This window comes from Erythrolamprus reginae, chromosome 2, assembly GCF_031021105.1.
Source record: "Erythrolamprus reginae isolate rEryReg1 chromosome 2, rEryReg1.hap1, whole genome shotgun sequence".
Classification (NCBI taxonomy): domain Eukaryota; kingdom Metazoa; phylum Chordata; class Lepidosauria; order Squamata; family Dipsadidae; genus Erythrolamprus; species Erythrolamprus reginae.
In genome coordinates, this window is record NC_091951.1 from 38,007,210 (window position 1) to 38,030,848 (window position 23,639).

The following is a 23,639-nucleotide window of genomic DNA, read 5'->3' on the forward strand; positions in this document are numbered from 1 at the left end:
GGAAAGACAACAATCAGAAAATAGTCTTTTTACCCCTACGTTAAAATTTAGGAATCTGAAATATAAGTGTTTTAGATTGGTAGTTTTCAAGAGGAATGAGAGAAGAATACAGGTAGGCCTCAACTTAAAGTCATAATTGAGCCCAAAACTTCCATTGATATGCAAGACACTTGTTAAATGGGTTTTGCCCCAACCATCTTACATTTTCTTGCCACGGTTGTTAAGTGAATCACACACTTGTAACACGGTTGTCAACTATGGTTGCTATGTCGAGGACTACAGTGTTGGAGAAATCAACTAGAAATATACTGCTCAAAAAAATAAAGGGAACACTCAAAGAACACATCCTAGATCTGAAGGAATGAAATATTCTCGTTGAATACTTTGGTCCGGAAAAAGTTGAATGTGCACAACAGCAGGTGAAATTGATTGTCAATCAATGTTTGTTTGTTTGTTTGTTTATTCATTCATTCATTCATTCATTCATTCATTCATTAGATTTGTATGCCACCCTTCTCCGGAGACTCGGAGCTTCCTAAGGGGACAGTTTGATTTCACAGAAGTTTGATTTACTTGGAGTTATATTGTGTTGTTTAAGTGTTTCCTTTATTTTTTTGAGCAGTGTATTTGGGGAGCTTCCAGTTGCCCAACTCTGGCTAAGATTGTGGAATTTACTTTGTTGTTTCCACATGTTCCTCAACTTATGACTGGTTATTTACAGGTAGTCCTCGACTTACAACCACAAGCATGACTGGAAATTCATGAGAATCAGAACAATCTAAGTTGAGGCACTCATGACTGGACTCCAATATTACAACCCCTTTTTATAAGTTATTAAGTTAATCAGGTAGTTGTAAGTCTGTTGGAACCCATTCTCCTGGATTGGTGTTTTTGTGATGGTTTCTGTAAAAAACACCCATTCAGAAGAATGGGTTCCAACAGACTTATAACAACATCACAATTATGGAAACGGGATGCTGCAACCATTTGTGAATCAGTTGCCAAATGCCCAAAATGTAGCCATGTGACTGCCAGAGATGTGCAACATTTCCGGAAGTCTGGAAGTGCATCATAAGCACATTTTCTGAAGAATTCCTAACTGTGAAAAGTCATAACGGTATATACTTTTCAAGCATATTTTAATATCTCAAAAACGGAGCTTGGGACAATGCAAAATGCTCCGTTTTGCAAAACCTAGCATTTAACACATAGTCTTGGGAGCCACACTTTGGTAATAAATTCGGGAAAATATGTGTGCTGCATCCATTAATGATTCTTTTAAAACTTTCTCACACTTTTCCTGGGACTATGTGACAGCCTCTGTGACCGATTCTGGGAAATGATGCAGCTGCTTTAAAAAGCTGTACAAAGGAGCTGGACTCCTAGGCTACTCCCCTTATTCCAAAACATCATTTTGGAATCCAATCTAAGGCTTTGTGCAGCCTGGCACAAAAACTTCTTTTCATGGAGCAGACAATCAGAGACAGTTACAATGTGGTGAATAAGGCTAGCGACGTGGTTGAATGTGGCTACTACACGGAAAGTAATTCAAGACAGTATTCAGTATAGATGGGCAAAATTCATGGACCCAAGTAAAGAATGTACCAGAGAAGCTAGAAATAGTTTTTTTACTTTCAAAACTGTCCATTTGCAGGTGAATTTTAATGATTTTCAGAAATAAATGTTCCCAACCAAGAATCATTTACTGTCAGAAATTCCCAAAATGGAAGAGTTCAGGAGTAAGTCTGGAAAAAACCACAGGCCCAGAACATTCCTATCTTTAGAATAGAATAGAATAATAAAGTTGGAAGGGACCTTGGAGGTCTTCTAGTCCAACCCCCTGCTTAGGTTCTTGGATCAATGAATTCTGCATATCCTTAACATTTAGGGGTTTAGGTTAGACTTATTGTTAACATCCTCTGCCAAAGTTTTCTTTTACTGTAAATCCTACATCTTCCCACTCATGTTTACTTTAATGTATAGACTAAAAAAGAACATTTTCAGATTTGCCATCATGTACCAGCTGAAGCATTAGGAAGATACCCACCATTGCAAAAATTTTGAAAGGGGTAAAAAATTCTTCATTGTGACCATTATCATCATAATTGTCATCACAGCAACTAATGTTTGTCAACATTGAGACCTTTAAAACGTTTGGACTTGAATTCCCAGGCTGGGTAATTCTGGGAGTTGAAGTCCATGTCTAAAGGTTGAAAAACACTGACTACTACTATTACTACTACCTGGCTAAATAAATTTCCTGCAGAACAGGGAATCAGCCTTTTGATTGATAATTATAGATTGAAATCCACCAACTTGGATTAGGATGTAGATTTTTTTAAAAAATCTTGAAAAACTAGAGTGTCTAGTTAGCGTCACACAACTTTCATTATCAATGACAATTTCATTGTATTGGCAATGACAATAATGTATGTATGTTTATATTTATAGAATGCCAAGAGGGAATGGCTGGACCAGCTGCCATACTTAATGAGTGTCTGCAACCTGGATCTCCCCATTTCCAGCCCAGCTTACCAATTTATTATTATTTATTATTATTTATTAGATTTGTATGCCGCCCCTCTCCGTAGACTCGGAGAGCCTATTAATTGTTCTTGTTCTTTAAGTTGAATTTAACTTAAATTACTTGGCTCTCATAACCTCTATTTTTTAAAAAAGTTCATTTAAGACCAAAGATCTTCAAACTTAGCAACGTTAAAATTTGTGGACTTCAACTCCCAGAAATTTCCAGCCAGCTATGCTGGAGAGCCTACGAATAACATCTCCCCCATTTTCTTAAAGCTTCCTGTTCTCCCCGAGGGGGGGGGATTAAATTCCAGTCTAAATTCAGTTTCTAGTAACCCTGAAAAAAGGGAGCACTTAGATGGATACTTCTTCGGGTTCAAAATCCGACTTAGAGCTTGACAAGTCAGACAAGTTAACAGAATAACAGAGTTGGAAGGGATCTTGGAGGTCTTCTAATCCAACCAAGCAGTAGACCACATACCAGTGATGGTGAACCTTTCTTTCCTCAGGGGCCAAAAGAGCATGTGCTATCATGCATGCACAAGTGCCCACACCCATAATTCAATGCCTGGGGAGATTTAAAAAAAACTGCTCCCCCCCAGCCCCCTGGAGGCCAGAAACGGCCTGTTTTCCAACTTCTGGTGGGCCCAGTAGGCTCGTGTTTCACCCTCCCCAGGCTCCAAAGGCTTCCCTGGGTAAAAACACTCTCCCCCATCCCCCAGGAGGCTCTCTGGAAGCTAAAAACGCTCTCCTGGAGCCTCTGTGCAAGCTAAAAATCAACTGGCCAGCACATACATGCATGTTGGAGCTGAGCTAGGGCAACAGCTCATATGCCAGCAGATATGGCTTCATGTGCCACCTGTCAGTACAAGGTACATGGTTGTTAGGGTTTGCCATTGTAAACTACCTATTGTAGTCTCTTGTACTATCACTTTAAATATTTTAGGATGGTTCGCCATAAGAGGGCGCCAATACTCCTTCCCTCAATGATGCTTTTTTGCTCATTTGCTTTTGCTTTGCCTTGAGGGGGGAGTGTATTTGCTTAGTGCTTGTTATGGATTGTTTCTATTTTGTATTTATGTAAATAGTACTTATTAAGCATTACTAAGTCTGTGTCTTTTTCTTTGGCTTTACCACACATCCACACTCTGTTAAAATTCTCTGCTCAGTGTATGTCAAAGGCCTCATAGCCTAGCTATACCGAGACATACCAACACCACCTATGGCACCCATGCCATAGGTTCGCCATCACTGCCATATACGATTCCAAATTAAGTGGTAGTACAATCTGTTTTTAAAAGCCTCCAGTGATGGCGCACCCACAACTTCTGGAAGCAAGCCATTCATAGAAACATAGAAGACTGACGGCAGAAAAAGACCTCATGGTCCATCTAGTCTGCCCTTATACTATTTTCTGTATTTTATCTTAGGATGGATATATGTTTATCCCAGGCATGTTTAAATTCAGTTACTGTGGATTTTTCTACCACGTCTGCTGGAAGGTTGTTCCAAGGATCTACTACTCTTTCAGTAAAATAATATTTTCTCATGTTGCTTTTGATCTTTCCCCCAACTAACCTCAGATTGTGTCCCCTTGTTCTTGTGTTCACTTTCCTATTAAAAATACTTCCCTCCTGGACCTTATTTAACCCTTTAATATATTTAAATGTTTCAATCATGTCCCCCCTTTTCCTTCTGTCCTCCAGACTATACAGATTGAGTTCATGAAGTCTTTCCTGATACGTTTTATGCTTAAGACCTTCCACCATTCTTGTAGCCCGTCTTTGGACCCGTTCAATTTTGTCAATATCTTTTTGTAGGTGAGGTCTCCAGAACTGAACACAGTATTCCAAATGTGGTCTCACCAGCATTCTATATAGCGGGATCATAATCTCCCTCTTCCTGCTTGTTATACCTCTAGTTATGCAGCCAAGCATCCTACTTGCTTTCCCTACTGCCTGACTGCACTGTTCACCCATTTTGAGACTGTCAGAAATCACTACCCCTAAATCCTTTTCTTCTGAAGTATTTGCTAACACAGAACCGCCAATACAATACTCAGATTGAGGATTCCTTTTCCCCAAGTGCATTATTTTACATTCCACTGGTTAATTGTTCTCACTATTAGAAAATTTCTTCTCTGTTCTAGGTTGCTTCCTTCCTTGGTTCGTTTCCAACTATTGCATCTTTTCTCGCCTTCTGTTGCAATAATCTAATCTCACCCTGTTGCCCTCAGAACTTGGGAAAATGTAATGCATAATAAAGTTGGGGGCAGCCAAAGGTATCATGACTCTTACCCAAGTTCTTCCAAGATTTTCTTTGGTCTAGTAACTTCCAGAGCAGTGGAGAAATAAATAAATAAGAGTGAAAAATGAATGGTGTGCTCCAAGGCATCGAAAAGGAATTTACTCTTTTCATAGAGATGTGGGCAAGAACAGAGCAGGCATTTCTAAGAAGCAGACTTGGCTTCAAATGTCTTCCTTGTGGGTAGAAGAATCAATAGGCCATTTTTAGTTATCCAGCTTCTAGCATAGTAAAGTCACTGACATAAGCAACAAATGAGGGGGTGTGGCCCACTGGCTGCATTTAAATATATATATATTTAAATATATGTATTAAATATGTATCTGTATGTGTGTGTGTGTGTGATATGTTTTTGCTGAATTTTTAAAATTAAGGGAGACTAGGATAGCGCTATTTTGGCCTATCTTCGGCTATCAATAAAATTAACTGCCTTGAAAATGGCCCTGGGTTGGGCCGAGAGGCAAATAAGGAGCTGTGATGTTCCTTCAATACACCAGGGTGATTCGACACAAAATATGTAACCCTTCCCTGGTGCAGAGCTGAAGGGATTGGATACTGTAGCCTAGAGGATAATTCTCTGCCTTACAAGGCAAAGGTTGCAGGTTCACGTCCCAGTGTATATGGCTAGCCGATGAAGCCAAAATAAGGCCGAAATAGATCTATCCTAGTCTCCCTTAATTTTCAAATTCAGCAAAAAAGCATGTGACATATACATACATACATACATACATACATACATACATACATACATATATATATATATATATATTAGCAACAGCAATAGCATTTAGACTTATATAGTGCTTTACAGCCCTTCTAAGCAGTTTACAGAGTCTCCGCATATTGCCCCCAACAATCTGGGTCCTCATTTTACCGACCTTGGAAGGATGGAAGGGTGAGTCAACCTTGAGTCTACTGAGATTCTATCTGCCAAACTGCTGGCAGCCAGTGATCAGCAGAAGTAGCTTGCAGTATTGCACTCTAACCACTAGGGCCACCAAGGCTCTTTATATATTAAGGATTGTAATGAAATATAGCTTTCATTCATTGTGATATTTATGGTGATTTTTTACTCATTTATATTCATTCGACTTCTATGCTGCCCAATCCCGAAGGATTCATTATTATTATTATAATTATTATTATTATTAATTAGATTTGTATCCTGCCCCTCTCCGAAGAATATACGTGAATATATATATGTGAATATACTCTCTTTAGGCATTTCTTTCTTTTGTAGTTTCCTATTAGGTCCCCATCACCTACAAAAAGTTTCTATTTGTTGTAATGCCGATTTTAAAAATCCCCATTCACTCATAAGAAGGAAGTTAGGAAGGAGTATTGCGGTGTTGTAGATTTAGAAGCCCAATCTTGCTTTTCATAGGGATACATCCCCCCCCCCAGGCAGATAATAATGGCATCCTTTTTATAAGAAATGCATGAAATAAAACCCTCAGATAGTAAGGTTCCTTCAAAGTTTGCAGGCAAAGACAGCTGACAAATCACAGAACAAAATTGTTCCACTCTGCGCCCTAATAGTTAATTGCTTCCAATGGGGCTTGTTCACTTTGACTTCAATTTTGTTTGTTTTTATAGGCACTATTTGAAGGAAGGGGAAAAATTAAAAAAAAAAACCTTTGGCTCCCAGCCTCTCCTATTTGCTGGCCAAACCCACCCAAGGCACTGCGGATACATAAATTTTTAAACACACTAGTGGGGAGGAAGGTGGGGAAATGGGTCTAGCCCCACCCTGACTGCAGAGATATTGTGTGAGTGGGGAAACGGCATTCAGACCAAAAAGCCAATGTACCCATTGGAATGTGCCTGGATTCCAAAGGAATGTTTTAAGAGTTCCCAGTGGGAAGATAATCTTCTAAAGAATTCCTGAGTGGAGATTTTCTTTCTTTTCTTGGGGAAAAAAAATGATGATGCTCTTTTATCTAATAGAGAAAACCTGCAGCTCTCACATTAGCCGAGCCTGGTTTTAATTCACCAGATGCCAGCAAAAAGCTGCAGACACGCCCTCTCAACGCATGCATGCTGAAGTAGATGCGTATACCGCAACGTAGGTCATGCAGAGGTGATCAGGGTGGGGCAGCTGCGAAGGAGCAGACACTGGATTAGCCGCCACCAATGGATCCTCCCAGAATAGGTTTGAAAAGGCTACAAAACAGCCTTCTAGGACCAATGCAGCATTTTTGGAAAATAAATAATGACCCTTGGTATTGATTTTTTTTTTTAAAAAAATGCTTTCTTTCTCTCTCTCTCTCACACACACAAATATCAAATGCACCATGGAAGTGTTTTACCAGAAAAAGAACAAAGCATACGGGTCCAGGAGCCAATTATATAAACTGTAGGATTCTGCTTTCTCATTGTACAGTATTGCTGTCATTTATCATACACGCAAACAGTGCAGGTACTAAATTATTTTTACTGCTCCTAAATCCATTGGGAATCCCCTATTCCATAATGTCTAAAACTGCTTGTCATTTATCTCTCTCAGTGCAGGCATTGGAATTATTTTTACTGCTCCTAAATCCATTGGCAAGCCCCTATTCCATAATGTCTAAAAATGTAGAGGTCAGGGGGGAAAAGGGGAGGATGGAAAAAAAATAATAAAAGGATGAGTTATGCCTATAGGAGGACAGATCCTTGTGAGAACGATCTCCAAGATTAGGAAAGCCAATTTTAGCTCCTCTACCTAAGGATACAGGTGAATATTCCTCTCCAGTCTTTGGATGGAAGTAGCACAATGAAGAAAAAAATAGGACTACTATCACAATGGACAGACCCCATTGTCTGCTTGGTACAATGTCCTAATTTTATGGGCGAGGATTTAACATGTGGCGGAAACCCAGCTTCGCTAAGGATGTGGGGTAGAGCATAACACCGAGAAGATTCTTTAACACAGAATTGTTCAAAGTTTGGACTTCCTAAAAGTTTTTTTCTTCTCTCCGAAGGCCTGTCTGGGCATCCTTCCTGCCCTTTCAACGTTTAGTATTAGCATTTAGATTATATACCATTTCATGGTGCTTTAAAGCCCTGTCTAAGTGGTTTTACAGAGTGTAAGCATATTGCTCCCAACAATCTGGGTCCTCATTTTACAGACCTTGGAAGGATGGAAGGATGAGTCAACCTTGAATCTACTGAGATTTGATCTGCCAAACTGGGCAGCCAGTGATCAGCAGAAGTAGCTTGCTCTACTGCAATCTAACCACTGCACCACCAAGTTGGATGTAGAGCAGTTGGAAGGGAGCTTGGAGGTCTTGTAGTCCAACCCCCTGCTCAGGGAGGCAATCAGAATTTCTCACACATCCAAAGAGATTTAAGATAGCAAGGGGTTGTGGTTTTGTTTTTTTTAAAAAAATATATGTTCTTTTTTAAAGTTTTGATGCCCAAATGTGTGAGTGTTCCAAGCACAGAAAGATGGAGGCCGCACTTAACTTTTTAATTATGGGGATTTTTAGATTATAATTTTACTTAGATTTCTAACATGTACCTCCTGATTCTTGGCAAATGTGTCTTTTTCTTTTATGTACACTGAGAGTATATGCACCAAAGACAAATTCCTTGTGCATCCAATCACACTATTTTATTCTATGTTTATATTACCTTTGTTGTGAGTCTCAGGAGAAGGGCAGCATAGAAATCAAATAAATAAATAAATGTCTGTCTGTCTGTCTGTCTATCTATGCTGTGAGGGCACTGACAACCTGCCATTTAGCCATCTAGCATGTCTCATCTCCCAGTCTTTTTAAACCTGCTAAGCTGAAATGCTGCTTAAAAGGTTTTGACTTTTTAAGAGGACCTGTTTTACTCCTTTCTACAGGCTACTAACAAGGGAGACCAAGTGGAAAGCTTTGAGGGAGCCCCCCCCTATAATTGGTATTTACTACAGGCTGGGGGTGTGTGGTTAAGTCAGCCCCCACTAAAAGATCAATGTGTTGAATAAAAAACCCACCTGGCAGGTAAAATTACAGTCCCCCCCTGGCTCAGCCAATGTCATTGTACACACAACTACTCTGACAATTAAGGTTTGAATAGAATTATTCACTTCAACCACCTTGCTGCTAGGAAAACTCCCCCTCTTCCTTTCTCCTTTTAGGAGTCCCACCCAGCCATTAAATGAGGGTATGTGGATGATTGTTTTATTAATATAGAGGGTTTTTAGAATATAACTTGTTAGATTTTTATGTCTTTTTAATACTGAGGGATTTTTTTAGAGTATTTCCTATTAGATTTCTTCATGCTTTTGTGATTTGTTTACTGTGAGCCACCCGGAGTCCCAGGAGGGCGGCGTAAAAATAAATAAATTACGGCGGCCATTACACGCGCCCACCAAACCCGTGTCTGCAGCTGCAGCCGGGCAGAGAAGCGCCACCATCGTGCTGGTGGAAGGAGAGCTGGCCCAGACAGACAGACAGGAAGGGGAGGGTGGTGAAAAGGGGAAGGAAGGAGGGAAAAGGCAGGCAGGCAGGCAGAGAGATGCGAGCGCGCCCGGCGGCCATGTGCTTTCCCCGACTGCAGACAAAGACGGCTGGAAATGGTGGGCGTGTTTAAAAAAAAAGAAAAAGCGAGGGACGCAAGATTTGGCGCCAGTCATGGCACCCGTTCTGCAGCAGAGGAAGTCGAATTTTATTTTATTTTTAAAAACCACCCAACCACCATTGTACAGACCGAGCTTTCCCCCCCTCAACTGGGTACCCCGGCCAATGCTCTCGGACTCCAGCTCCCATTATCCACACACACACTGTGAGGACATTATCCCACCCACCCACCGTGAGAACACTATTTATTTATTTGAATTCATATGCCGCCCCTCTCCGAGGACTCGGGGTGGCTCACAGCATATAAAAAGACACAATAATACAATTAATCCAATTAATAAACATAAAAAATATTTTAAAATTCTAACTTTATCCACACCTTATCCACACACACACACTCTCTCTAGCAAGCTTGTATATAAAGCGATGAGAAGAACCAAGATGTCTGAAAACTTGTTACAATGGGCGTTTGGTGGAGTGTTTTTTTTTTAACCCTAGGGAGATTTTCCCTTTCCCAAGTAACCTTTTTTCCCCTTTGTAACATTTCAGGCCTCGGGGTTGCAACAAAATGACTGGAGGCCACATTCCTTCCTCCCCCCCCTCCCCCTTATTTATCTTTCACATCCGAGGTGGCAATATTAAGAGGCGCAGCTCCCGCGGTTTGGTGTGTGGTGGCGTTTTAAACGGTTTAATTTCAAGCCGGGTTAGGGACGTAGAAGCCACGGAGCCACTCGAGTTCCTTTCCTAAATAAATCCCCCCCCCGAACTTGAATTTATTTATTCGATTTTTATGCCTCCGAACTCCCTAGGGACTCCCGATGTAATGCCCCTTTATTAATCCTAACCAAAAATGGTGGGAAAAATTTCAAATATTCAAATTCTGGACCTTGTTTTTTTTTTGTTGGTGCAGATTTTGGAAGGCAAGTTTTATTTATGCAGGCAAATGAGCGCTTTTTAAACGCCTTTCAAGGCTTCAAAATGTAACCGGAGGGGGGATTTGAAAACGGGGAGGGTGCTTCGTGGATTTACTCCCCAGTAAAGCACAGCCGGAGCTTGGCTGCACGCCTGCAACAACCAACCGTGCTTAATATGGAAAGGGATTCAATTTATAAGCCTCCTAAGGAGCCGCGCCTCTGGCCGACCGAGAGCCCCCTTCGGATCCTCCCACTCTCTCTCTTTCTGCCTCTATCCCATTTCTAACGGGTCAGGGAATCGGGGTGGGGCTCCGATTAAAAAAAAGGGAGGGGGAATCGACCGCGTGGACACTGACGATCCCAGATAACGTAATCGGCTCTCAGAAGAAACCGGATTCGATCGCCGCAAAAAAGGGGGGGATGGGGACCCCACCGATACGGTTTAGTTGGATTTAAGCGGAAAATCCTTAAATCCTCCCATCTGTTTTTTTTATTCCGACTCAGTTCAATTTCAAGACTGCTTGACCTAGTTCACTATATATATATATATATATATATATATATATATATATATATATATATATATATATATATATATATTAGATAGATAGATAGATAGATAGATATACAGTAGTTAGATACAGATATAGATAGATCGATAAACAAAAAGAGCGAAATGACTTGAAATTAATATTTATAATATATAATATTCATCCTTATCCCTTCATTTTCATTATCAGCAAAAATGTTACGAGATGATATAGATATATATACACACACACACACATATATATACACATACACACCCCTAGATATGTGTCGATTACACACACACACACGCCCTTCCCATCCCACCAGTAAAAAAAACCCACCCAAAACCAACAGCACGGTTTTTGTTCTCCTTTTGTCACTCGATTCGGATCTTTTACGAACCCCTTTGGAGTTCACACTTTACAGGCTACACCGGATTACAGATGGCGGGCATTTGACCACCACCCCTCCTCCCGCAAGAGTGGCGCGTCCACGGCAGGCTTCCGCCATTAAGGATCTTCTAATCCCATTCATTTTCAAATCGCAGGATTAAAAGGGAAGGACGAACAAAGAGAAGGGGCCCCTCCCTTCAGAAGGAAAATTAAGTTAAGATTATTTTAGCAGGCGGCGGGGCGGGGGGAGAGAAGGGGGAGCCTCTTTGCCCCAGTCGTTTCCCCTCCGATAATGGCTTTAATCTAGAGGCGATCCCTTTATATTCGGTATATATATTTATATAAATATTTATTTTATATATTTTTTTTTCCTGTCGATATGGGTTTTTTTCTGGCTAGCTGATGAGAGCAAAATAGCTTGAAATAGATCTATACTAGTCTCCCTTTTCGTTATTAGCAAAAGTGTTACATATTTTAGGAAATATACATAAATATACAAATGTAATGTACATTTTCTATATACATGTTTTTTTTCTGGCTAGCTGATGTAAATAGATCTATACTTGTCTCCCTTTTCATTATCAGCAAAAATGTTACATATTTTAGGAAACTATAAACATACTGTACAAATATAATATATATTTCCTATATACATACATATATATCACATACACGCAGATATATGTATATAGGAAATACATATATATGCATTTATACACACACATATATATGTATGTATATAGGAAATATACATTATATTTGTATATTTCCTAAAATATGTAACATTTATATGAAAGCAGCGCTGTTACCCGGGTTGATAGCGATCACACCGGGTGGTTTTTGCAACGGTTAGCGAACAAAAGGTCCCCCCGCCCGCCCGCAGCCCTTAAAATTTCAAATTTTTAACGCAACCACGTGCTTCTCGCCGCGGGAAGACTTCCGTTTTGCCACCGTGGCAATGAACGAGAGGAGCGGCGTGGCAAAGCGCCTTTTGAGCCCTTCCACCTCCAGTAATTTTTTTCCATCTCGACTATATTATTATTATAAGTTTAACGCTGGGCCCCGCCTAAACCGGGGGGGGGGTAGGCGGGAAGAGAGAGAGAGAGAGAGGAAAAAAATTGCCAGCCTCACCTTTGCTCCGATCTGGTTACCGCATTGCCCGGCTTGAATGTGTACGATTTCCCTCATTTTTTGTTCTTTCGCGCCTTGAATGCGTCGCCCGCGCTTTTTGCTTTTAAGGGAGAGATTGCGCTCCTTTAATTAAGGGATTTAAGATAGAATGTTGCGGAGCTCAAGGTTCTCTCCTCCGAACGCGGCGGACGTTCCAAAGAAAGCAGCCGGATGAGCCTTGCGGAGAACCAGACAAAGCTTTTATAAACTGGCGGGCGGCTCGCGCTCTGATTGGTCGGAGCGGATCAGGAGCGCGCGCTGATAGGCCTGAGGGGCGCAGGAAGGGCCACGTGGTTAAAAAAAAGAGGGAGGGGGGAGAAAAGGCAGAGTTGGGGTGTGGTCCCTGACAGTGGAGAGAAAAAAATGCAATTTTTCTTTCTTTCTTTTTGTGTGTGGCGGCAATCAAATGGGAAGGGGCGTTGGAAGGCCGGTCTTAAATGGGGCGAGAGGAAAGGATAAGACAGCACTGGTGCGTCCTCCGCAATACAGTAATGCGCCATTGAGATCTCGTCCACCTTTTGTGTTAACGTTCAATGGATTATTCTTTCTTGCTGTGAAGAGTTATTTATTTATTGTTTATTTTGTTTGTCATGCAAATATAGTATTGTATTGTAGTATGTTTAACATAATATAAGTATAAAGTAGAGATAGAAAAGATAAAAAACACATTAGGACAGGAACGGTAGGCACAAAGGTGCACTTATGCAGTTTTGGGCACATGTGGGTGCAAAACGCATTTGCTATCATGACTTCATTTAAAAAAAAGGCTTTGCGGTTGTCAAAATGCCTAGCCAACGAATTTCCCTTCTTTGTGGCATGTTGCTTATACCTATCAGGAATAGGGAGGGGTCTTTCAGCTTTTGAAAAAAGGGAGGGGGCGGAATATTTTTTGATAGGTGTGTGTGTCCCCTCTTCAATCAAGGTATTTATTTATCTTGGGGAAAAACGCATTATTCCTTGATGCTGAGGGTTACCATGGAAGATAACCTACCTTTTATCTTTTCATGTTATTTATCCTGTATTTTCAATGACTGCTGTAAAATTGGGGTTAAATGCAGTAGTGTAGAATGCTGGAGTGGTCTCATTTTCTACAGTGTGATCTTAGGACCCACCCATCCCTTTCCACCAAAGATGCTCTCAAGGATTCTCAAAAAGTGTTTGCCAGTCAGCGTTGGAAAAAAAATATTAAAATCCCGTCAAACGATCCTAGAGATGCAGTTGTGAAGGTGAATGTGTCAGTGTTAATTTTATGCAATGACTATTTATAAATATCACCCTTACAGATCAAAGCTCTTATCCATCATCTTTTAAAATGAACAGGTTCCATCTAACAAGTATTGTGACTGTAATTGGATAAGAAATGCAATGATGTACCAATGCAGAATTACTAAAAGTATTATTGTATTATTGTTTTTAAAGAAAATAATTGAAAACCAATAAAGTTTATTTAAAAAATAAAATAAAAACAGGAGCCCTGAGAGGGAGAGGGGGAAAAGTTTTAAGAAATTGGTTAGGTGCCACTGACAATGAACAATAAGGCATTTTTATAGTCTTAATGTTCATTGTGCAATATGTACTGCTAATTGCATTAATTATTTTGGAAATGTCCTAGCTTTGTGCATTGATGCATTGTAATTTTAATATGGACCCTTGAGAGCATACCCTGCTGGGGAGAGACAATGTGTAAAAGAGATAACAATGTTGCTGACAATGAACCAGTAATCATATTATGGGGGAAAGATTGGGTGGGATTTAATTCATGCAGATTGAAGGTTATTTATGATTCCTCCATCCCAAAATAAGATCAAAACGCAGTTGGAGAAAACTGCGGGAGGACAGCTGCCAATAGTCTAGGTTAGCCAAAAAAAATCAAGGAGTGACATTTTAGACTCACCAATATTATTCAAAGATGTTAGAGTGAACTGTAACTCCTTGAAACACTGTATATTTTAATAAAATCTTCTAGTGGGAGGGAGGGGCCAGCAAGAAGAAGCACAATTTCAGAAGTAACCAAAATCAAAATGTTACACTTCTCCTTGTTACACACTAATACAAATCTAATAAATAAATAAATAATTTTTAACTATAGAAAATTAGCCATTCACGCTTTGTGCAGTGTTTTGTCTAGTGAGCAATCTTGTTTATTTCTGGGTTTACATTTTTTAAACTCTTTTTTTTGTCTTAACCTTTTTTAGTTTCTCTTAAACTTTTAGGTTAGAAACAAATCTGATATTCTGCTATGTCACCATAGATGAGTTTTGTACATGACTTTTTGGTCTGTTATTTTTCACAGTGTATACCTGATGTACAATAGAACTACGCCAAGTAGAACAGAAGGGTCCCCAAACAGTTCAGATGCAGAATCCCTTTCCCTAAACAGTCAGACCTTTAAAGAAGAAATAGCTTACGGTTACAGACACTAATTCTTGATTTGTGAGGCTGCCTACCTTAGGAGACCAATTCCCTCAGCTATCAAAATAATTTCTCTGTTGATTTCTCTTGAGGAGTTTATTTCCTCTCTGCTCGAATTTCTCTTTTGTTTCCTCAGCCCATAAATTTTCATGGCATGCTCTTTTTTCCAAGCTGCTAAATTGCTTTTTCTCTTTTAAAGTCCCTAAGTTATTACCTGCAGTGGGTGTGTGGTGGTGGTGGGGGTTTGCAGCAGTTTCCTTCTGCACATATTAAGCTCATCTTTCCTGACTCATCACTTCTTTGAGCTTTCCCTATTTTTATACATATGCCTGTCCTTGTTCCATTCCCCATAGTTTTTATTTATTTTTTTTGAGGGAAAGATGCCTAACCCTGCTGAATATTTGGAATACTGTGTTCAATTCTGGAGACCTCACCTACAAAAAGATATTGATAAAATGGAACGGGTCCAAAGACGGGCTACAAGAATGGTGGAAGGTCTTAAGCATAAAACGTATCAGGAAAGACTTGATGAACTCAATCTGTATAGTCTGGAGGACAGAAGGAAAAGGGGGGGACATGATCGAAACATGTAACTATGTTAAAGGGTTAAATAAGGTCCAGGAGGGAAGTGTTTTTAATAGGAAAGTGAACACAAGAACAAGGGGACACAATCTGAAGTTAGCTGGGGGAAAGATCAAAAGCAACATGAGAAAATATTATTTTACTGAAAGAGTAGTAGATCCTTGGAACAAATTTCCAGCAGACGTGGTAGATAAATCCACAGTAACTGAATTTAAACATGCCTGGGATAAACACATATCCATCCTAAGATAAAATACAGAAAATAGTATAAGGGCAGACTAGATGGACCATGAGGTCTTTTTCTGCCGTCAGACTTCTATGTTTCTATGAATAATAGCAATAGTAATAACACTTAGACGTCTATACCATTTCACAGTGCTTTACAGCGCTCTCTAAGTGGTTTACAGAGTCAACTCAACAATCTGGGTCCTCATTTTACTCACCTTCGAAGTATGGAAGGCCGAGTCAACCTTGAGCCTGGTGAGATTTGAACTGGTGAACTACAGCCAGCAGTCAGCGGAAGCAGCTTGCAGTATTGCACTCTAAGCACTGCACCACCAAGGCTCATAATAGAAGCCCATGTCAGTCAATATACAGGTAGTATTCAATTTAGCGACCACAATTTAGTATTTATATATTTATTCATTGGATTTGTATGCCGCCCCTCTCCGAGGACTCGGGGCGGCTCACCACATGTAAAAGAAAACAATATAGAATCATAGAATTGTAGAGTTGGAAGTGACCTCTAGGGTTATTGGGTCCAACTCCCTGCTCAATGCAGGATTCATTAAACCATCCCAAAAAGATGACTGTCCAGTCTCTGTTTGAAGACCTCCAGTGGTAAACTGTTCCACTGATTTATCACCCTTACCATTAGAACTTTTTTTCTGATATCTAATGTAAATCTACTCACTTGCAGTTTTATTCCATTGTTTCTAATTCTTCCATGTGCTAATGAGAACAATGCTGATCCCTCTGCTCTGTGAGAGCCCTTCAGCTATTTGTAGACAGCACAGATATTTGTATACAGTATACATATCTAAAAAAATCTAATTAATATTATTAAAAGACTTTAAAACACTAATAAGATTAAAATCATTCATTACCATTCACACATCAAAAAGTACTACATTTCTCAGGGCTAGAATCTAATGGCCCCAAGCCTGCTGGCATAAATAGCTTTTATTGAAAGTGAAGAGGGTGGGGGCAAAGCGACTCTCCGGGGGAAGCTGATTCCAGAGGGCAGGGGCCACCACAGAGAAGGCTCTTCCCTCGGTCCTGCCAAACAACATTGTCTAGTTCAGTGTTTCCCAACCTTTTTTGAGCCGCGGCACATTATTCATATTTCAAAATCCTGGGGAACATTGAACAGGGGTGGGGGCGGCTAAAGAAAAGTTTGGACAAAAAAAATACCTCCCTCCCTTTCGCTCTATTTCTCCCTCCCTCATTCTCTTCCTTCCCTTCTTTCTCTCTCTCCATCCCTCTTTCTTTCTTTCTTCCTCTCTTTTTTGCTCTCTCTCTCCCTCCTTCCCTCCCTCTATGTCTTTCTCTCTCCCTTGCTCTCTCTCTCTCTCTGTCTCTCTTGCTATCTCTCTCTTGCTTTTTTCTCTCTCTCTCACTCTCTTCCTTCCTCACTCATCTTTCTTTCTCTTTCTTTCTCTCTTGCTTTCTTCCTCTCTCTCTCACTCTCTTCCTTCCTCTCTCATCTCTCTTTCTTTCTTTCTCTCTCTTTCTCTCTCCCCCTCTTTCTCTATCTCTCCCACTCTTGCTCCTCTCTCTTTTTCTCACTTTCCCTCTCTTGTTTTCTTTCTCTCTTGCTTTCTCTCTCTTTCTCTCTTGTTTTCTGTCTCTCGTTCTCTCTCTTGCTATCTCTTTCTCTTCCTCCTTTCTCTCTCTCACTTTCTCTTGTTTTCTCTCTCACACTTTCTCTCTCATTCTCTCTCTCTTGCTATCTCTTTCTCTACCCCCTCTTTGTCTCTCTATCTCTTTCTCACTTTCTATCTTGCTCTGTCACTCTCACTCTCTCGTTCTCAGGAGGCTAACAAAAGTGATTTTTCCAAGGGTGCACCCGAAGCCGCGGCCGCCCCCCACGCACCTCTAGCCCCCTCGCGCCCCTGGCTACTCGCCGCTGCCTTCACCAAAAACACTTTTGTCCCGGGCTCTCAGCGAGGGGGCTGCAGGAGAGGCGCTGAAGGCGATCTCTCTCGTTCTTTGGAGGCTGGCGAAAGTGATTTTCAATGTTGGGCGCGGGCCGCCGCGCTCTCTCTCCCCATCCCCCTGCCGGCTTACTTTGAATGTGGCAGGGGGAGGGGGAGAGCGCACGCCGGCCCGCGCCCCCGACATTGAAAATCACTTTCGCCAGCCTCCGGAGAACGAGAGAGATCGCCTTCGCCGCCTCTCCTGCAGCCCCCTCGCTGAGAGCCCGGGACAAAATCGCTTTCGGCGAAGGCAGCGGCGAGTAGCCAGGGGCGCGAGGGAGGGGCACGAGGGAGGGCAGCCACGGCTTTGGGTGCGCCCTTGGAAAAGGGTGCGCGGGGGGGGGCATTTTGGGGGGCGCTGGCGCAGGCGTGCGCGGCCCAGCACCCTCCTACTCCCACCGCCAGTGCCCTCCCTCCGGGCCCCAAAGGACATTGGTTGCCGCCCCCACCAGGGAAGCTCCAGCTGGGTGGGGCGCTGCTGGTTCCTCCGCCCTGGAGCTCTTGCCACCGCCACCCCCCGGCTACTACCTGGTGCCGCTGCTGATGGCGCCCTCCTCCTCTTGCTGCCGGTGCGAAGAATAAAGCTCTCCTTTTTTCCCGCCTTCCTTCTTTGGGGCCCAGCAGGAGAGCGCCAGCAACAGCGGCATCGGGCAGTAGCCGCACGGGCAGCGCCCCACCCAGCTGGAACTGCCCTAGGAGTTTCGTGGCACACCTGACCATGTCTCGCGGCACACTAGTGTGCCGCGGCACACTGGTTGGAAAACGCTGGTCTAGTTGACAGGATCTGGAAAAGGCTGACTCTGCAACCTCACTGGTTGCTGGGACTCATGTGGCAGAAGGCGGTCCCAGAGGTAATCTGGCCCGATGCCATATAGGGCTTTATTGGTCATAACCAACACTTTGAATTGTGTCTGGAAATTAATCGGCAGCCAATGCAGTCCACGGAGTGATGGAGAGTCCAGAATTGATGTTGCTAAGTGAAAAATACATTAAGCCCATTTTGGAACTTTTCCTTACCACCGTTGTTAAGTGAATCATTGCAGTTGTTAAATTAATAACACAATCGTTAAGTGAATCTGGCTTCCCCAATGACTTGGCTTGTCACTGGCTTCCCCCATGATCTTTTGACAAGGGGATCACAGGATTCCGGGACATTGCAACTATCATACATATGAACCGGTTGTCAAGCATCACAGAACCACGGGGATGCTGCAATGGACTCGTAAGGGTGAAAAAATGGTCATAAGTCACTTTTTTTCAGTGCCTTTGTAACTTCAGTCATTAAATCAACAGTTGTAAGTCAAGGACTCTCCTATATTTTTAACAACAACACCCTTGTTCCTTTACAACTGATATTTGATATTTGGAGATATGCTATCCCAAATTCAGCAAGTTTGAACACTGGGCCCTATCTAACAACATGAAATTCAGTGGTGAGATAAGTTAGGTTTTATATTTAGGCAAGAAAAACCAAATGCACAGGGATGAAATAGGTGGTATCACCTGCTGATCACAAGAAGGTCACAAATGCTGACCTCATGATATGTATGTATGTATTTATTTGTTTGTTTGTTTGTTTATTTATTGGATTTATGTGCCGTCCCTCTCCGAAGACACAGGGCGGCTTACAATATATAAAAGAAAACAATACAAATATGCTAAATCCAATTAATTTAGATTAACATTACATTAAAAGTCAATCATTCCCATTCAAATAATAAACGTACGTAACATTCATTGGCCAGGGGGGGTATTTGCGCATGCGTCGATCCAGATAGACGCACCGAAGGAAAGCTCCCTCATGTGAAGGAAGAGAAGTGAAAGTTAACCCCCGACAACCCTCTCTAGCTCGGTGAATAGCGGATTGAGAGGAAGCGAGTTGAACAGAACTGTTGAAAACTTTATAAGAAAGAGTGTAAAGAAGAAGCAATTAACAGTTTTAAACGTGAGTAGGAGGGAAAAGTGAGAACAAAGGAAAAGATGGCGTCTACTTTGGAGCTGGAAGGAAAGATGGATTCATTGCTAACGGCATTTGCCAGTATGGGACAGCTGCTCCAAGATATGAAAAAGCAGATAGCGGCTGTTGGAGCTGGGGTGTCGGAATTGAAAGAACAGTCCAAAACACAAGATCAAAGAATTGGGAAACTGGAGGAGGGAAAGTCTCGCCAGGAACTACGCATAATTAACTTGGAGGACAGACAAAGGAGGCCCAATCTCCGACTGAGGGGATTTCCTAAAGATTTCGCGGAGAGTAAACATCTTATTCAAGCAATTTACCAGTGGTTCAGTGAAAACAATGTTAAATGTGACCCAGAAGAATTTGAAAGAGCGCACTGGGCTTTTGGATCTTGGAACCGAGGTGATCAAAAAGATACTATCGTAAGGTTTACCTCGGAAAGGAGAGCGGCAGAAATATTCAGAGAGTTGAAGCAGATTCCAAACTTACGTTACAAGGCTATTCCAATACGCGTTTTAAAAGATTTGTCTGCTGAAACCCTCAAGATGAGAAATCAGATGAGAGAAGTGACCTCCCAACTTTACGAAAATGGAATCAGGTTCTCGTGGCGTTATCCAGCTACAGTATTATTTGTTTTTAAAGACTCCAAAGTTTTCCAGGCGAGATCTTTGAAGGAGGGAAGAAATTTGCTTCATCAGCTGGGGATAAATCCGGAGGGAACGTCCCAGGCACCGATATCGAAAAGCCAGCCAGAAGCAGGAGAGGATGGGTTGTTTATGCTCCAACCGATCCGTGCAGCAGAACAAAGCAAGGAAGAAAAAATTGCAGCTCTCCAGAAGGAACTGGAATTTCTCCAGGAGAAAGAGAAAGAGAAAAGAGACGAGCCAAGAGTTACGCGCCAGAAGAAGAAATAATGAACTGAACTGAGCTGATTTGCTAATATGGTACCATGGTTTTCAACTAATTAATCTCTTTTTTGTGTATTTTTTTGCTTTTTTCCGCTAACTAATAAGGGGAAAAGATGGAAGGAGGGGGGAATCTTTTGATATGCTATTAAATGGGGAGAGATGGGGGAGCTTTCTGGTGGAACGCAAATCCAGGGGTGCCTCTCGATAACGAAAGGTTTTTTCGTTGCCTCCCCCTGGGGGGGGTGTCAGGGAAGAGGCACTAGGGTGGGGATTCATGGTAATTAAAAAGCATTTTTCCGGTAGGCTCTGTTTTGCAGGAGGGGGAAATGTATTTAAAATTATGTAAATGGGTGATATAAGGTTATTGTTGTTGAATGTAAATGGTCTTTCATCACAGAAAAAACGTTATAGAATCATGAAGCTGGCTAGGGATAGTAAAGCTGATGTTTTATTCTTATCAGAAACTCATAAAGGAAGGGAAAAAACAGATAAATTAGTTACAAATAGCGAGTGGCAGCAAGTTTATGAGTTGAGAGGGACGGCCAAATCCAGAGGAGTCGCCATCTTGTTTAACCGAAGACTGTACTTTCAATTAATTAATATTAAAAGGGACAAAGACGGTAGAATGTTATTTATTAAGGGGAAAATAAAAAATAAGTTAGTAACCTTAGCGGTAATCTATGCCCCCAATGTAAATGCAAAACAATTTATAATGAATGTAAAACGGAAACTAGATAATTTTGCGGAAGGTACAGTGATTTTAGCAGGCGATTTCAACTTGGAATTAACAGCAGGGAGGAGGGAAAAGAAAAAATTACATTTAAATAAAATCAATATGACGGATTTACATGAAAACACAGCAAATAGGGACACCTTTTATTCTGCAAGACATAATAAATTTAGTTGTATTGATTATATGTTAATTAATAAGACAGCTGAGGCAAAGCTCAAGAAAGTGGAAGTGAAAAGTATTTGGTTATCAGACCACGCGCCTTTACTAGCAGTGATCGAGTTAGAGGCTGGCAGGAAACAAAGGATTTGGAGATATAACCCTGTGGTTTCAGCTAATGAGGAAAATAGAATTAAATTACAAAAGGAACTGAATGGATTCTTTTGTACTAATGCAACAGGTGAAATTAAGCAAACAATAGTTTGGGATACACATAAGGCTGTTATGAGGGGTAATTGTATCAGTACTGAAGCTTTTATTAGGAAATCCTGGGAAGCTGAAAGGAAAAATTTATTAAGAGAAATAGATTTAATCCAAGAAACCTTAAAAATTACAAGAAATAGAGATTGGAATTCACTATTATTACTTAAGAAAAAGAAATTACAATTACTTGATGAAGAAAGATGGAATAAAATGAAGATGATTATAAAACATAGAATTAGGGGATGGGGGAACAAATCAATGAAGCAAATGGTACACTATTTGAAAAAAAGAAAAGAGAAATCCCATATCCCTGCTTTAAAGGACAAGGAAGGTGTAATTAAACGTAGTAATGTAGAAATGGAAAAAATAATGAGTGACTTTTATGGGAATTTATACAAAAAAGAACATATTACTTTGCAAACCATAGAGGTCAAAGAGAAATTAACGGAAGAAGATAGACAAATGCTAAATGCAAAAATCACAAATGATGAGATATCTAGAGTTATTAAAGGGTTGAAACCTGCTAAAGCCCCAGGTCCAGATGGTTTTACTGCTGAATATTATAAGACGTATATGAATGAATTATTACCGCATATGGAAAAATTGTTTAATAATGTAATTAAGACTTCTGAAACTCCACAGACGTGGAAAATATCAGAAATTATAACTATCCCAAAACCAGATCGTGATTTAACTTATCACCCTATCAGCTTATTAAATCAGGATTATAAAATATTTATGAAAATATTGGCAAACAGGGTGGAGAATATTTTACCAAAAGTAATTGGAGAAGACCAATATGGATTTGTTAAAGGAAGAAAGATTCACGAACCAATAAGGAATGTGGTCAATGTTATACACCATGCTACCAATACCAAAAGAAAACTAAGTATTCTAAAGTTAGATGTCTACAAAGCCTTTGACAAAGTTAATCATGATTACCTATTTCAACTATGTAAAGATTTAAATATGGGAGATTCATTCTGTAGAATTATAGAAACAATATATAAGGATAATATAGCTCAAATCAGAGTAAATGGTAACAGAACAGAAACGATTAAAATTCAGAATGGAACTAAGCAGGGTTGCCCACTATCCCCAATGTTATTTGTATTAGCAATTGAGACTTTAGCAAACAAAATTAGAAACCATAAGGAATGGAGAGGTTATCAAATAGGGAAATTTGAATTGAAATTAAATTTATTTGCAGATGACGCTATAGTGATGTCTGAAACCCCAATCGAAATGATGAAAAGAATAATGATATTGCTCCAGGAATTTAAAGATCAATCGGGACTTATGGTTAATATAGAGAAATCAGAGATAATATGTTTAAATACTGGCCCTAAAGAGCAAATTGAGATACAAAAAATATCAGGATTAAAGTTAGGTTGTAAAAAAATGAAATACCTGGGAATTTGGTTGTTCAAGAATCCAATAAAAATAGTAACGGCCAACTATAATTTAATATGGAAAAAAATTCAGAAGCAGATAAAAAACTGGAAGGGTAAAAAGTTAGGAAGAATTGCTAAGATTAGGGCCCTTAAAATGATGATAATACCAAAAATGATGTATCTGTTTCAGGTTCTACCGGGCATCTTCCCTGAGGCAAAACTAAGAGAATGGGACACCAAATTAAATTTTTGGATTGAAGGAAACAAAAAGCTTAGAATAAGAAAACATTGGCAGTTTGCACAAGAGAAAGAGGGGGGTTGGGGCAGCCCGTGCTTAGTACTATATAGAGAAACATTTCAAATAGAAAGGTTAATGGAATTACAGTTATGGGGCGGGAAAGAAATGGGTAGAGTTAGAAAAGGAAATTAACAATATAAATAATAAAGAGTTATTATTTAAAAATTGGAGTAGAACAGAAATTAGCAATTTAAGTGACCCTCTCAAAGCATGTTTAGAAATATGGTCTAAATGGCAGAGGAAAAGCGGAATTAGGATCTCCAGGCTATCAACGTTATATGTATTGAATATAGGGGATGATGTTAACTTAAGCAGAATTATCAAAGTATTAAATAGTAAAGGGATAACGA

At 40.5% G+C, this 23,639-nt stretch overlaps 1 protein-coding gene across 1 annotated transcript in view; it reads right to left on the minus strand.

The window, feature by feature from the left end:
- TUBB (tubulin beta class I) overlaps positions 1 to 12,593 on the minus strand; it is a 32,252-nt gene extending 19,659 nt beyond the window's left edge. Inside the window, exon 1 of the mRNA XM_070737732.1 lies at positions 12,349 to 12,593. Within this exon, the coding sequence (XP_070593833.1) occupies positions 12,349 to 12,405 (57 nt within the window). The 5' untranslated portion in view covers positions 12,406 to 12,593. The remainder of the gene's footprint in view (positions 1 to 12,348) is intronic.
- Positions 12,594 to 23,639: the final 11,046 nt, after the last annotated feature.